Genomic DNA, 11,900 nt, shown 5'->3' on the forward strand with positions numbered 1-11,900 from the left:
CATATAAACAACCGACCGCATACAGAAGTCGGGTGGAGGGCTCCCAGGTGTTCAAAAGCGTCCACCTGACTGAAATCGCCAATCAGCGAGTCTGTCTCCTTCAGCGGCCAGACTCACATGTGGAGACGACAAGGATCGGGATGAGATACCTGGCCCCCCAAACGGTAGGGGAGGCCACAAAGATTGTCGACAGTCAGCCAAAAGGGGGCCACCGGCAGCGAGTGCCTCTCCGGAAGGACCCTCTGAAGCGTCAGCCAGATCAGTGGGAGTGGCGGGAAGGCGTAGAGCAGGGCCACAGCCAAGGGTGCGCCAGTGCGCACCAACTGAGCGGGCTGGAGCGCTCCCCCAGAGAAAACCAGAGAGGGCAGTGGGATGACTCCCAGGAGGCAAAGAGATCAACCCCAACCCTGCCAAAAACACACCAAAACGTGCGCACCCCATCGGGATGGAGGCTCCGACCCCTGGTGGGAAATACGACGGGATAGGGCATCCGCAAGACAGATCAGCTGGCCGGGAAGAAACGAGGCTCGCAGACTCGCAAGGGGGAGGGGCCGGCCACACAAGACGACGGGAGGCCTCCAAGAGACCACCAGACTCCGTGCCCCCTGTGGATGGCACCGCCATGGTCACCCCCGCAGGTATGGGCAAAAATGCCGGAGAGCAAGGTGAGCCGCACGCAGCTCCAGCACATTGCTGTGGTCGGCGCGGTCCAGTACAGACCAGCCTCCCGAGCAGTCCAGTGCTGCCAACAGCACCCCAGCCTAAGCGAGTGGTAACCGCAGTGACCAAATCGCGCCGGACAGAGGCACACCCTACAGTACAGTACAGTACTACAACAGGCAGACACCGTTCCTCCACAGCTGCAAGGCAACTGCGCACCAGTAGGAGACACTGAGCCTCCAGTGTAGTTAGGCATCAAGGGGAAAGCCGTACAGCAACCGTAGAAGGGGGCACAACAAAAGAAGTCCCAGGGGTACAACAGCGAACAAGGACGTCAACACGCCCAAAAGTCGCAGGAAGGCCACATACGGGCACACCCGACAAACCTGAAAACGCGAGAGGAGGCGCAGAGCGTCCTCCACCCAGCGGAACGACGGACGAGCCAACATGGCCACCGCGTCCAGAGACACCCCCAGGAAGGTCACCTGTCGAGAAGGGACGATGCACGACTTCCCCAAATCGACTTGGGCAAGAAGAACGGTCCGATCGCCGCACGACCAAGCGCGCGACGGCGCACATATCAGCCAGTCATCGAGGCAAGGCAGGATCAACATGCCCGCCGGCTGGAGGGGAGGCAGAGCCACCCCGACAAAAAGGGTGAACACCCCCGGGGAGAGGGTGAGCCCAAAGGGGGAAGACCCCGAACGGCCAGTGGCGACCAACGCAGGCAAGGCGGAAAAAATGCCCCGGCAAGGACAGGCCACACGGAAGTAGGCGTCCTACAGGTCCACAGAAGGGAACCATTACCCCGGGCGAGCACCCGCAAGACGTCCACAGTGGTAAACACGCGGAACGGGAGAACCAACCGGAACCGAGTGAGGAGCGACAAGACGAGAAACCGGTCGAAACTGCCGGTCCACCCCGGTGCCAGAAATTAAGTCAAATAAAACCCCAGGGGCAAGCCCGAGGAGACACAGGCTAGGTGGCCAGGAAAGAAGACGGCACCAGGTCCAGAACCAAAGCTGTGCTGGGCACGTAGCCACCCATCACCTCGGGGTCCAAAACCAGAGCAGCCCAGGAACCGAGCTGCTGGTGGGAAAACCAACCGACAGCCAGCCTACTGGCCTCAGTCCCGCCTCCCCGGCCGTGAGGAGGCCGGCAGGCCTAACCGCCCGCGCCTGATGCGGAGGCCAGCAGGCGGGGGCACAAAAGGAATCAGCCGAACACCAGGAGGCCTGCCGGGGATCGTAGCCCCCATCAGGGAAAGGCACACTGAACGGCAAGGAAAAAATACAGCAAAAGGTCTCCAAGGACCACCTGCAGCAGTGGCGCACCGACGCAGGCACGGCAGCCGTGGCCTGGCCAAACAAGCCGCAATAGGCCACCTCAATGGAGCTACTGCGGCAGAGCCGAAAAGGTGGCCGGGCACAACCGGAATGCCAGCGGGCATACCCTGGCAGCCCCAACCAGCGGGGAATGAGCATGATGCAACCCCCAGCTACGAGGTTGCACGAGGTAGGGGACGGACACGCGTAAGGCCCAGCCTCTGAAGCCCACCGCAGAGGCATCAACACCACCCTCAGCAAAGGCGCCAAGAGGGCAAAAATAAGGGGAGCCAGGAAATTACTGATGCGCGCAGCCGAGGCTGAGGGCACCGCACAACAGGATGAAGACACTCCTCATAGGATGATGAGGGACGCAATGGCAGGGCCAACACCCGCCATTCGCTCTAGGCCGACAGCGGCCAGAACACGTATGGCCGCCGGAGCCCAGCCGACAGCCGAGAGCAGCAGGAACACTCCAACTAGCATGGAGTTCCCACACAAAGAAATCAGAAGCAGTCCAAAAAAAAAAAACGCTAGTTGGCGCTGATGCAGGCGGCTGGGCGATTCCAGTTGCAGATGCCCCAACGCGCCGCGCAGCACTGTCAGCATGGAAACGCCAGGGGAGTCGGTGTTGAGCCCCGCGTGGAGAACGAAGAGCCAAGCGTCAAAGACGCAATGCCTGATCACGCACATCAACATGGAAAGGGGAAGCAAACATTAACACACTCACGGCTCCAAGCACGCCATGTCCCTAACAACCCCCGCATCATGCTGGCAAACAAAAATGGCACCACGTGCACTTCAGGGTGCCTCGGAAAACACACTATCAGAATATCACAACGGCCATTGGCCAACCAACAGGGAGTAAGCTCCACAGGAGCAAGCCCACATCCGCAAACCCCACGCAAGTATTGTCAGACAGGTCACGGCAAGCCGAGCACCGGTCCAGGGCACGACAAGCAGGGGAGCCACAAGCAATACCACAGAGAGAGGCCAGAGCCCTCCACGGCCAACGCGATCGCGCAAACCACAAGCTGAGGGAAGGTGGCGCGAACGCCACCTGCACAGCAAGGGCAGGCAGGTTAGCTAGATAGCTAGTCAACCCCACTATACCGCCTGCAAAGAAGCGACGGGAACCGACGGAACCCCGTGAAAGCCCACGCACAGCCAAATGGCCAATCAAGCGGCAACGGACCATTCAGTGCTTACAGCACCACCTCCCACGGTCAGCAGGGATGAAAGAGAACTTGCTATGATCCAACAGGCGTGATATTGGTGTGTGGCCACAGTGTACACATCTCATGTTACTCACCTTGGTCCACTGTATGCTTAGGGAACTTATGTGTCTGCTCAGACACATGAAAAAATACAAGGAACAATGGTCGCATCAGAAACATACTTCTGCAAAATGAATGCGGCAAAAATAAATGCTTAAAGGCACGAGTGCTTAAAGACACGGTGAGAGAGAGCTCTCCTTCGTGTGCGCTAATGACCAAATTTATTTAAAGAAAGTTTTTGGTGTTTACTTTGGAATCGCTGCATTCGCGGCCATTTGTGACTTTACATAAGGGGTCAGCAACCCTGGCCCTCGAGTGCCACTATCCAACTTCTTTTCCATGTCTCCCTCCTTTAAGATACGTGACTCAAATAATCATGATCGTTATCAGGCTCCTGCAGAGCTTGCTGGTGAGCTGATCATTTGATTCAGATGTGTCAAAGGAGGTAGACATGGAAAACAAGCGGGTTAGTGGCACTTGAGGACAAGGGTAGCTGACCCCTGCTTTACATGCATGTGCAGAACCATAAAGTTGCAATATCTGATGGGGTACATAATCTGATGGAACACTGACCCAGTACCAACGTTTAAGTGGGTTGTACGAATAGGTCAGTACCAACGCAGATTTGAAATTGAATATGAGATGCTTCTGACTCAATTTTAGTGTTTAAGTGGATAAAACAATTGCTGTTTGTGGTTCAAATATGGACTGTCAATAATAACTTGCAGAAATTATTGGGGGGGAAGAAAGAACTAGAAAAGTTAAAGAAAAAATACAAAAGGACTACAAAAGTTCATTTTTTAACCAACTTTAGTTAAAAATTTTGAATTATAAACTCAGAACTGAACGGTTCATTTTAAAATTTGTGAACTGCAATTTGAACTAGTTCATGTAGAAAATGAACTTTCCCAACACTGATCATCATTCCCAGAGAATGTAGCATGTAAAGGCTGCTTTTGACTCAATGACCCTTGTACCATCCCCCATGGTAAGCCCCCGGAATTCTTAGCATTGTTAGGAATGTGGACGGGGCATGGGCACACATCTGACTGCGAGATAAGGTACACGTCGGCTACGCTAACTAGCAGTTGTCGTGGCCGAGTGGTTAAGGCGATGGACTAGAAATCCATTGGGGTCTCCCCGCGCAGGTTCGAATCCTGCCGACAACGTTTTTTTCGTATGGAATTTCAGAACAAAAATGATTTTTCACACCATACATTTCTTTCAACTGTTGAACAGATGAATTAAAGTTTTACCTCATACATATTTCAGACACTAAATCTTTTTTTCATCATTTCATCATTTGATTAAAACCTTGTTTTGATTTTAACCACTGCAATTCTGTCTGATAATGCTCACTTTCTCCCAGAAAATCATTGCAATTACAAAAGCTTTGGTAGTAATATCTTCATTTATTTTGCTTGCAATGAAAAAAAACACAAAAGAAAAAAAAAATCATTATCATTTTACACAAAACTCAAAAAATGGGGCGGACATAAGTATTGGCATCCTCAGCCTAACACTTGGGTAGCACAACCTTTAAACAAAATAACTGCAAACTAAGCCTGAACGATATATCGTTTAAACATTGCCATCGCGATGTGCGCATGCGCAATAATCCCATCGCAAGGACGTGCGATAGATTTTTTTTTTAAATCCCACAAACTTCATGAACTCACAGCCTCCCCCCTCCCTTTCTCAGCTCTTTGTTGCTTAGTCACTGTGGCATTCACCTATTAAAGTTAACGATGAGGACAGATGGTTGTCTTTGATCTTGCCAGAGAAGCCGACTTCAAATGTGCCTCATACATCAATCATCGTTTCACATGCGCCTCATACATCAATCATCGTTTAAAGGGGAACTTTGAAGTAAGGTTGGCCAACCATGTTTTTGAATAATATCAATGGCTAAACAATTATAAGCATATTTTCATTATTTTTTTTAACGCAACCCTTCCAGATTCTTTGTTTAACCCATAGCAACGCCCATAACAACGAAAATGCTTTTCTTCGGCAATCTTCGGAAATCTTCGGAAATTACGTCACACCGGGAAGTGCGAGGGAAGTCCGCCATACACACAGTATTGTTTGTTGCATTGCTTCTTGGTAAGATGCCACGGCGGTGTGTGGCGATGTTTTGTTCTCACTCCAACGACAAGTTGTTTGAGTGGCCAAAGGATACCAGGGCACGTAAATGGACATCTTTCGTTCGCACGAAGCGAATGAATTTCACGCCATCATCGAGTAGTGTTATCTGCTACAAACACTTCGAAGATGCCTGCTTCCTTAACCGGACTGCTTATGATCAAGGATTTGCAAAAAAGTAAGTGTGATTTTTGGATGGATGACTGATTACTTTATCTAGCAGAGCTGCCAACCGTTGTGGAATGATTACTTTGTCAAAGCAGTGCAGGCGCCAACTGTTTGGAATGAACAGCATAAGGTAGCGACTTTAGCCGAAAGCTAACTCGAGGCAAAACCCCAATCTTGCTGTGCATTGTACAGTAGAAGCAAGCAACGTTGGCCGAAAGCTAACTCGAGGCAATCCCCGATTATAGTTGTATTGAGTTCATTTTGTCTACACTTTTAAATTCGTCAACTTTTCTGTTATCCCATGCAACAGTAGGTGGTTTATTTACATGTTTCGGCGAACACTTCCGCTTCGCCGAAACACTTATAAATTCATCAAAACTTTTCGAGGGTGGAAGTGTTCGCCGAAACAAGTCAGGTAAATAAACCACCTACTTTTACCTGGGATAAAAGAAACGTTTTGACGAATCCCTGATCATGTTTTGGAATGAACAGCATAAGGTAGCGACGTTAGCCGAAAGCTAACTCGAGGCAAAACTCCAATCGTGTTGTGCATTGTACAGTAGAAGCTAGCAACGTTGGCCGAAAGCTAACTCGAGGCAATCCCCGATTATAGTTGTATTGAGTTCATTATTTCTACACTTTAAATTCGTCAACTTTTCTGTTATCCCATGCAACAGTAGGTGGTTTATTTACATGTTTCGGCGAACACTTATAAATTCGTCAAAACTTTTCGAGGGTGGAAGTGTTCGCCGAAACAAGTCAGGTAAATAAACCACCTACTTTTGCCTGGGATAAAAGAAACGTTTTGACGAATCCCTGATCATGTTTTGGAATGAACAGCATAAGGTAGCGACGTTAGCCGAAAGCTAACTCGAGGCAAAACTCCAATCGTGTTGTGCATTGTACAGTAGAAGCTAGCAACGTTGACCGAAAGCTAACTCGAGGCAATCCCCGATTATAGTTGTATTGAGTTCATTTTGTCTACACTTTAAATTCGTCAACTTTTCTGTTATCACAGGCAACAGTAGGTATTTTATTTACGTTTCGGCGAACACTTCCGCTTCGCCGAAACACTTATAAATTCGTCAAAACTTTTCGAGGGTGGAAGTGTTCGCCGAAACAAGTCAGGTAAATAATCCACCTACTATTGCCTGGGATAAAAGAAACGTTTTGACGAATCCCTGATCATGTTTTGGAATGAACAGTAGAAGCTAGTGACGTTAGCTTTTGGCTCGAGGCAAGCCCCAATCGATGCTATTCATATCAACGATGAGTACTAATGGCATGAGACAAATTGTTCTGGAAGTAAATTTCAGTAGGTTGGCAGCGCTGCTTTGTTGATGAATGAACATGACACGTCCTCTTGGGAAAAGTGCCAATCATTTGTCACTCCTACCGCATTTTATGATTTATTTAATAATCAAATATTTAGTAAGACATAGGGTTAGATAAGATGTGATAGTATTTTTTTAAATAGGTTTTATAGGTTTCATGAGCAAAGCATATTTTTAGTGTCATCTCATGTTTATTCTGCAGGTTATTACTCAATGCAACTGCTGTCCCAACAATTCACCTGCCTCCACAAGACCAGCAAGATCAAAATCCACCTGTCCAGCGCACAGCAGCAGCTACCCGAGAAAGGAAGCGAACCTTAGCTGAGGCTATCAGCTCTGCAGCTGCCGCCGAACAAGAGATGGCTGAGTGTGGGGGTACGTTATTGCTGGATGAATCCTGTTCAAACAGCCATCAAGATGATGAAGTGACACCAACACATAGGGTGGATAAAAGTAAGTGATGATGATGATGATGGCCATTAGTGATAAACATATACATACAGTACATTGATTATAAACATATTTATCTTTTCAATTTGTTCAGTGGTGCAGACATTGAAGTATTGCCCTCCATGCGAGAAATGCAAGACAAGGGCAAATTACCGGTCCATTGGTATACAATGCAACTTGGGCCAACCAGAACCCAAAAGGAAGAAAGTTTGTATGCCACTGGTTGACACAGACAGTGAAGAGGAGAGTGACGTGGAAATGGACAGTCAACACCTCCCAGACCATGATGTGGAATATATTGCAGGGGAGGACAGCGATGAAGATGAACCAAGTTCCTCAGATGATGAAGTGACACATGACAGCTTTGAAGAAATCCGGTAAGATTATCATCATTATTTTCATTGTAAATGAGATTTACACAAATCAACATTTATAACCACAAAACTGAAATTGGCCAAATTGACAGGAGCATATTTCATTTTCATTGCACTTTTCAAGCTCAATTGATTCACATTCGTAATTGTGCATTGTTGAAATATATTTGCAGGGGCAATGAAAGTGAAGACCTTCACAAGCAGCGGAAGTATTTGGTGTTCGAGTCCTCCCTGATTGCCCTCTTGGCCGTTTGTGTCCTTTGTAAAGGCAGAAGCACTTGCTACCGCTATGTCAAAGGGACGCTGGTGAAGATCCAAGCTGTTTGCACTGTTTGTAGGAACAAGCATCAGTGGTGTAATCAGCCCTTTGTTAGAAACCTGCCTGTACTAAACGTCCTTCTCAGCTCAGCGATCCTGTTTACTGGAAGTTTGCCAAGCAAGGCTTTAAGAATATTCAGGTAAACATCAGGTTGAATTGTTATGATGGCCAAATGGAGCAAATTAAATGTATTTGTGAACTATGTATATAATGTTACACTTTTTGCTCTGACACGCGGGCTGTGAATTGAAAAATCAACATGTATTGTTTATGTTTTCAGATTCCTGAATATTCAGTGCCACAATAAGTGGGCATACTTCCACCACCAGGCCACGTATATACATGAAGCACTGACAACCACATGGACAAAGAAGCAGTGTGCTCTTTTGGGGTCCATTACGGAGAAGGAACTGGTCCTTGGAGGAGATGGAAGATGTGACTCCATGGGTCACTGTGCCAAGTACGGGAGTTATAATTTGATGGAACTGGATCTCAACAAGGTGCTAACTGTTCATCTGGTGCAGGTAGGTGTAACCTTGTGCGACTAGCCCACAGCCAGTGAACTGCTTTGTAAATTATATGGGGCTTAATAAAATGACAATTGTTTGTCTTAAGACACGTATTACACTTATCCTTTAGAGTAACGAGACTGGGGGAAGCTATGGAATGGAACTGGAGGGCCTGAAAAGATGCCGTCAGGAGTTGGAAGGCTTCAATGTAAAAGTTGTCATCACTGACAGGCATCGCCAGGTGGCGAAATGGATCAGGGAGAATTGGACTCAAGTCATCCATTATTATGATTGTTGGCACATTGTTAAAGGTTAGTTTATTTCAATGTTTATAAATACGCTAGTTTTGGGATTATGTCTTATAAGTCATGCACGTCACTTCATGAGTTTTCATATATTAAATATACAGGTATGTGCAAGAAACTGGACTCCTTGGGCAAAAAGAAGAGCATGTCGATTGTGAAGGATTGGGTACAAAGTTTGAAGTGCCATTTGTACTGGTGTGCACTTTCCTCCCAGACACCGGAAGAAAAGAAGCAGAAGTGGCTGGCATGTGTGGACCACCTGCAGAACGTGCACGATAGTTGTTTACATCCTCCAATTACTACAAACAAAGCGTGGCTATTACCAGGTATTTTATTTTTTTGTTAGATGTTGCCTGCTAGTTTACCCTGAAAAATAAAATATTTTCATACCTTCTAAATTCATTGAAAGGTACTGAAGTTAACGTCGCAGTGGTGGAACTCCTGACAAAGACCATGTTTGTCAACGATGTCATGAAGATGTCTCACCTCGGACAGACCAGTGGCGTTGAAACTTTTCACAGTGTGGTGAATCACTTTGCTCCAAAGATGTACCACTTCTCGTACAAAGGAATGAAAAGCAGGTGTGTTTAAGAAAACTTTGACATGGATGAAATGTAAAACTTTGAGATATAAATATATATAAAGATATGCTATTTCATCACAATTTGAACATTTTTTAATAAGGCATTTTTTGTTCATTTCCAGAATCATTCTCGCTGCTATGCATTATAACGAAAATGCTGGGAGACCACAGAAAGTGACGAAGGAAGGAATACACTCCTACTGTATCGTTTATCCCAAATATAAGAGTGGTGGATATTCTCTGAGAAAGATATTGGTGGATGCAACTTATGGTAGGTTATGAATCAAAAATAATTCCAGGCAGATGCATTACATACTGAGTATAACCCATATGTTGTCCTAATATTTATCATCCCGATGTTTTTTTTTTTTGTTTTTTTTTTGTAGACTATGTGAATGACTGCCTGTCAGAGGTGATGAAACTGATTGACATTCCAAAGAAGCACAGAACTGGTGATGTGTTAGTCGACCCACAATTTCTTACAGCAGCAGTGAACAGACCGGACAAGTCAATTGTTATTGCCGAGCACCATACTAGATTCCTCAGGAAATAAAGAATCACATTCCCTGTATTCAGTTGTCCTCATTTGTTTATTTTTATTACAGTATTTTGTAATGATAATTTCCACATTAACCACTATAAAACCAGTCTAAATCACAGTTCTGGAACATTTCTCTGTGAAACACGAAACCCTTTGAATACAGCTGACTCCTCTTCTCCCGGTGGTGGAAAATGTGCCCTGATACAAGACACTGCACATGCTGGGAGCACAACACGGTTTTCCTGACCAAGATAATTCCAGCACCAGCGCACCAGTTGTCTGTAGGCAATATGCCTATACTTGGCATCCTGTGGTCCATTGAATGCCTTGCCTTTGTACTGCTGCTTGTAGGTCATCCATGCCACCTGTAATCCATATGGGTCCAGGCACACCGCATTGAGTCCAGGATGGTTGGTGATGCAGGCCAGCACTTGATTGAAGTGTTCCTCTCCTTGTTGACGTACAGTCACTACTTCTTCAATTTCATGGCAGCAAACACATTCAACTGCTGTAGGCATTTGCTGGCAATTACCACAAGTACACCTGAAATATATATAAAAAAAAATACTGAGCGATGACACCATGAGCAGAAATTTTATTGAACAAGTGTATTGCTATACCAATAATTCTGTTTATGAAAACATTTGATTCAAAATATACAAGTATATGGATGGAATACTGTACAAAAGTTTAAAAAAAAAAAAAAAAAAAGTCAATAAAAATCTCAGGTACATGTGTAACCCTTATTTTTCGGGGCTTTGAGGCTGTGCGTGGATTGGGTTACACAGTTTAATTGTTGTGGTGCATTTACTCCGTCTTCTCTACTATGATGACCGACACGGCAGGACAGTATAACTCTGCGTCTTTATTTCTATCGCGGGGAGCCAAGAACTCCCGTGTTCAACTTAAACACATCCTACCACAACAACCGGGGAGGAACTAATGCACGAATAGGAACTAAAATTATACAACATAAAATATTGAATATAAATGAATACTGCATCACATTTAAAAACATAAATGCATAATAAAATTATAGCCTATTTAAATAAAATAAATTGAAATAAGCCAAAACACCAATAATGAAATTATAATAATGATGCACAATTCCTTCTTACACAAGTAAAAAAAAATATTTGCTGAAAAGAATACTCAAGTACTGAGTAGGCTAGCTGCTTGACAATGAAGTCTGATTATTTTTTTAAACAATGTCATCAGATAGACAAAAACATAAAATTATATGCAAATGCCTGCATCTTCAAATCATAAAAATAATAACAGCCTATATCTTACCAATCTTGTAATCTCGATGGGTCTTGTCTCCATTCCAAGTCAGGTCGTGTGGGCACATTGCTTGCATCCTCATTAGCATCTGGCTCATACATGTAAGGTCCAACATATAAAATTCCAACCTCCTCCTCTTCCTCCAACTCTTCAAAAACTTGGATGTCCTCACTTGCGCTCGATGTATCGCTTATATCGCAGTTTGAATCATTGTTGGAAGGGCTTTGTATGGCGGGCACATGGAGCGCCGCCATCGCTGTTCTCGGTGTGACGTATCACTTCCGGGTTCGTCCCCTTTCAGGCTCGAACTTCGGAAACGCGATTATTTTGACAAATATACAACATATAAATTATTTTTTCATGCTTTATTTGGTGGACAATGTTTAATTACTTTACTTGTGACCCTATTTGGTATGTGAAGAAATTAGTTCAAACTACAGCTTTAACTTGTTGAATAGTTGCTGCGCAAGGAAGCCCTCGCTGGAATGAATGTGTGTGTGTCGAGACGTTCGAGGCAGGCAGACATGTTATGTGGCAATAAACGTTAGAATTGATCTTGAGGAGTTTGTAATTTCTACATGTCACTCCAGGGGTCACAGCCAAGTTAGGTAAACAGAAGCATTTAA

General features: G+C 45.6%; 2 protein-coding genes and 1 non-coding gene across 3 annotated transcripts; 2 read left to right on the forward strand and 1 right to left on the reverse strand.

The window, feature by feature from the left end:
* Positions 1-4,349: 4,349 nt before the first annotated feature.
* trnas-aga (transfer RNA serine (anticodon AGA)) lies at positions 4,350-4,431 on the forward strand. Its single transcript has one exon. It is a non-coding gene; the product is annotated as a tRNA-Ser (tRNA).
* A 695-nt stretch (positions 4,432-5,126) lies between these two features.
* On the forward strand, positions 5,127-10,020 carry LOC130927604 (uncharacterized). Its single transcript, XM_057853559.1, has 10 exons — positions 5,127-5,585; positions 7,112-7,362; positions 7,454-7,736; positions 7,907-8,191; positions 8,333-8,576; positions 8,692-8,872; positions 8,971-9,192; positions 9,276-9,447; positions 9,572-9,720; positions 9,836-10,020. The coding sequence occupies exons 1-10, from the start codon at positions 5,263-5,265 to the stop codon at positions 10,000-10,002; spliced, it is 2,277 nt and encodes a 758-aa protein (XP_057709542.1). The 5' UTR covers positions 5,127-5,262; the 3' UTR covers positions 10,003-10,020.
* LOC130927605 (uncharacterized) lies at positions 6,990-11,695 on the reverse strand. Its single transcript, XM_057853560.1, has 2 exons — positions 11,284-11,695; positions 6,990-10,533 (listed from the first exon to the last, which is right to left on the reverse strand). Exons 1-2 carry the CDS (start codon positions 11,526-11,528, stop codon positions 10,104-10,106), a joined length of 675 nt encoding a protein of 224 aa, XP_057709543.1. The 5' UTR covers positions 11,529-11,695; the 3' UTR covers positions 6,990-10,103.
* Between the last annotated feature and the right edge of the window lie 205 nt (positions 11,696-11,900).

Source organism: Corythoichthys intestinalis, chromosome 12 (assembly GCF_030265065.1).
Source record: "Corythoichthys intestinalis isolate RoL2023-P3 chromosome 12, ASM3026506v1, whole genome shotgun sequence".
NCBI lineage: Eukaryota > Metazoa > Chordata > Actinopteri > Syngnathiformes > Syngnathidae > Corythoichthys > Corythoichthys intestinalis.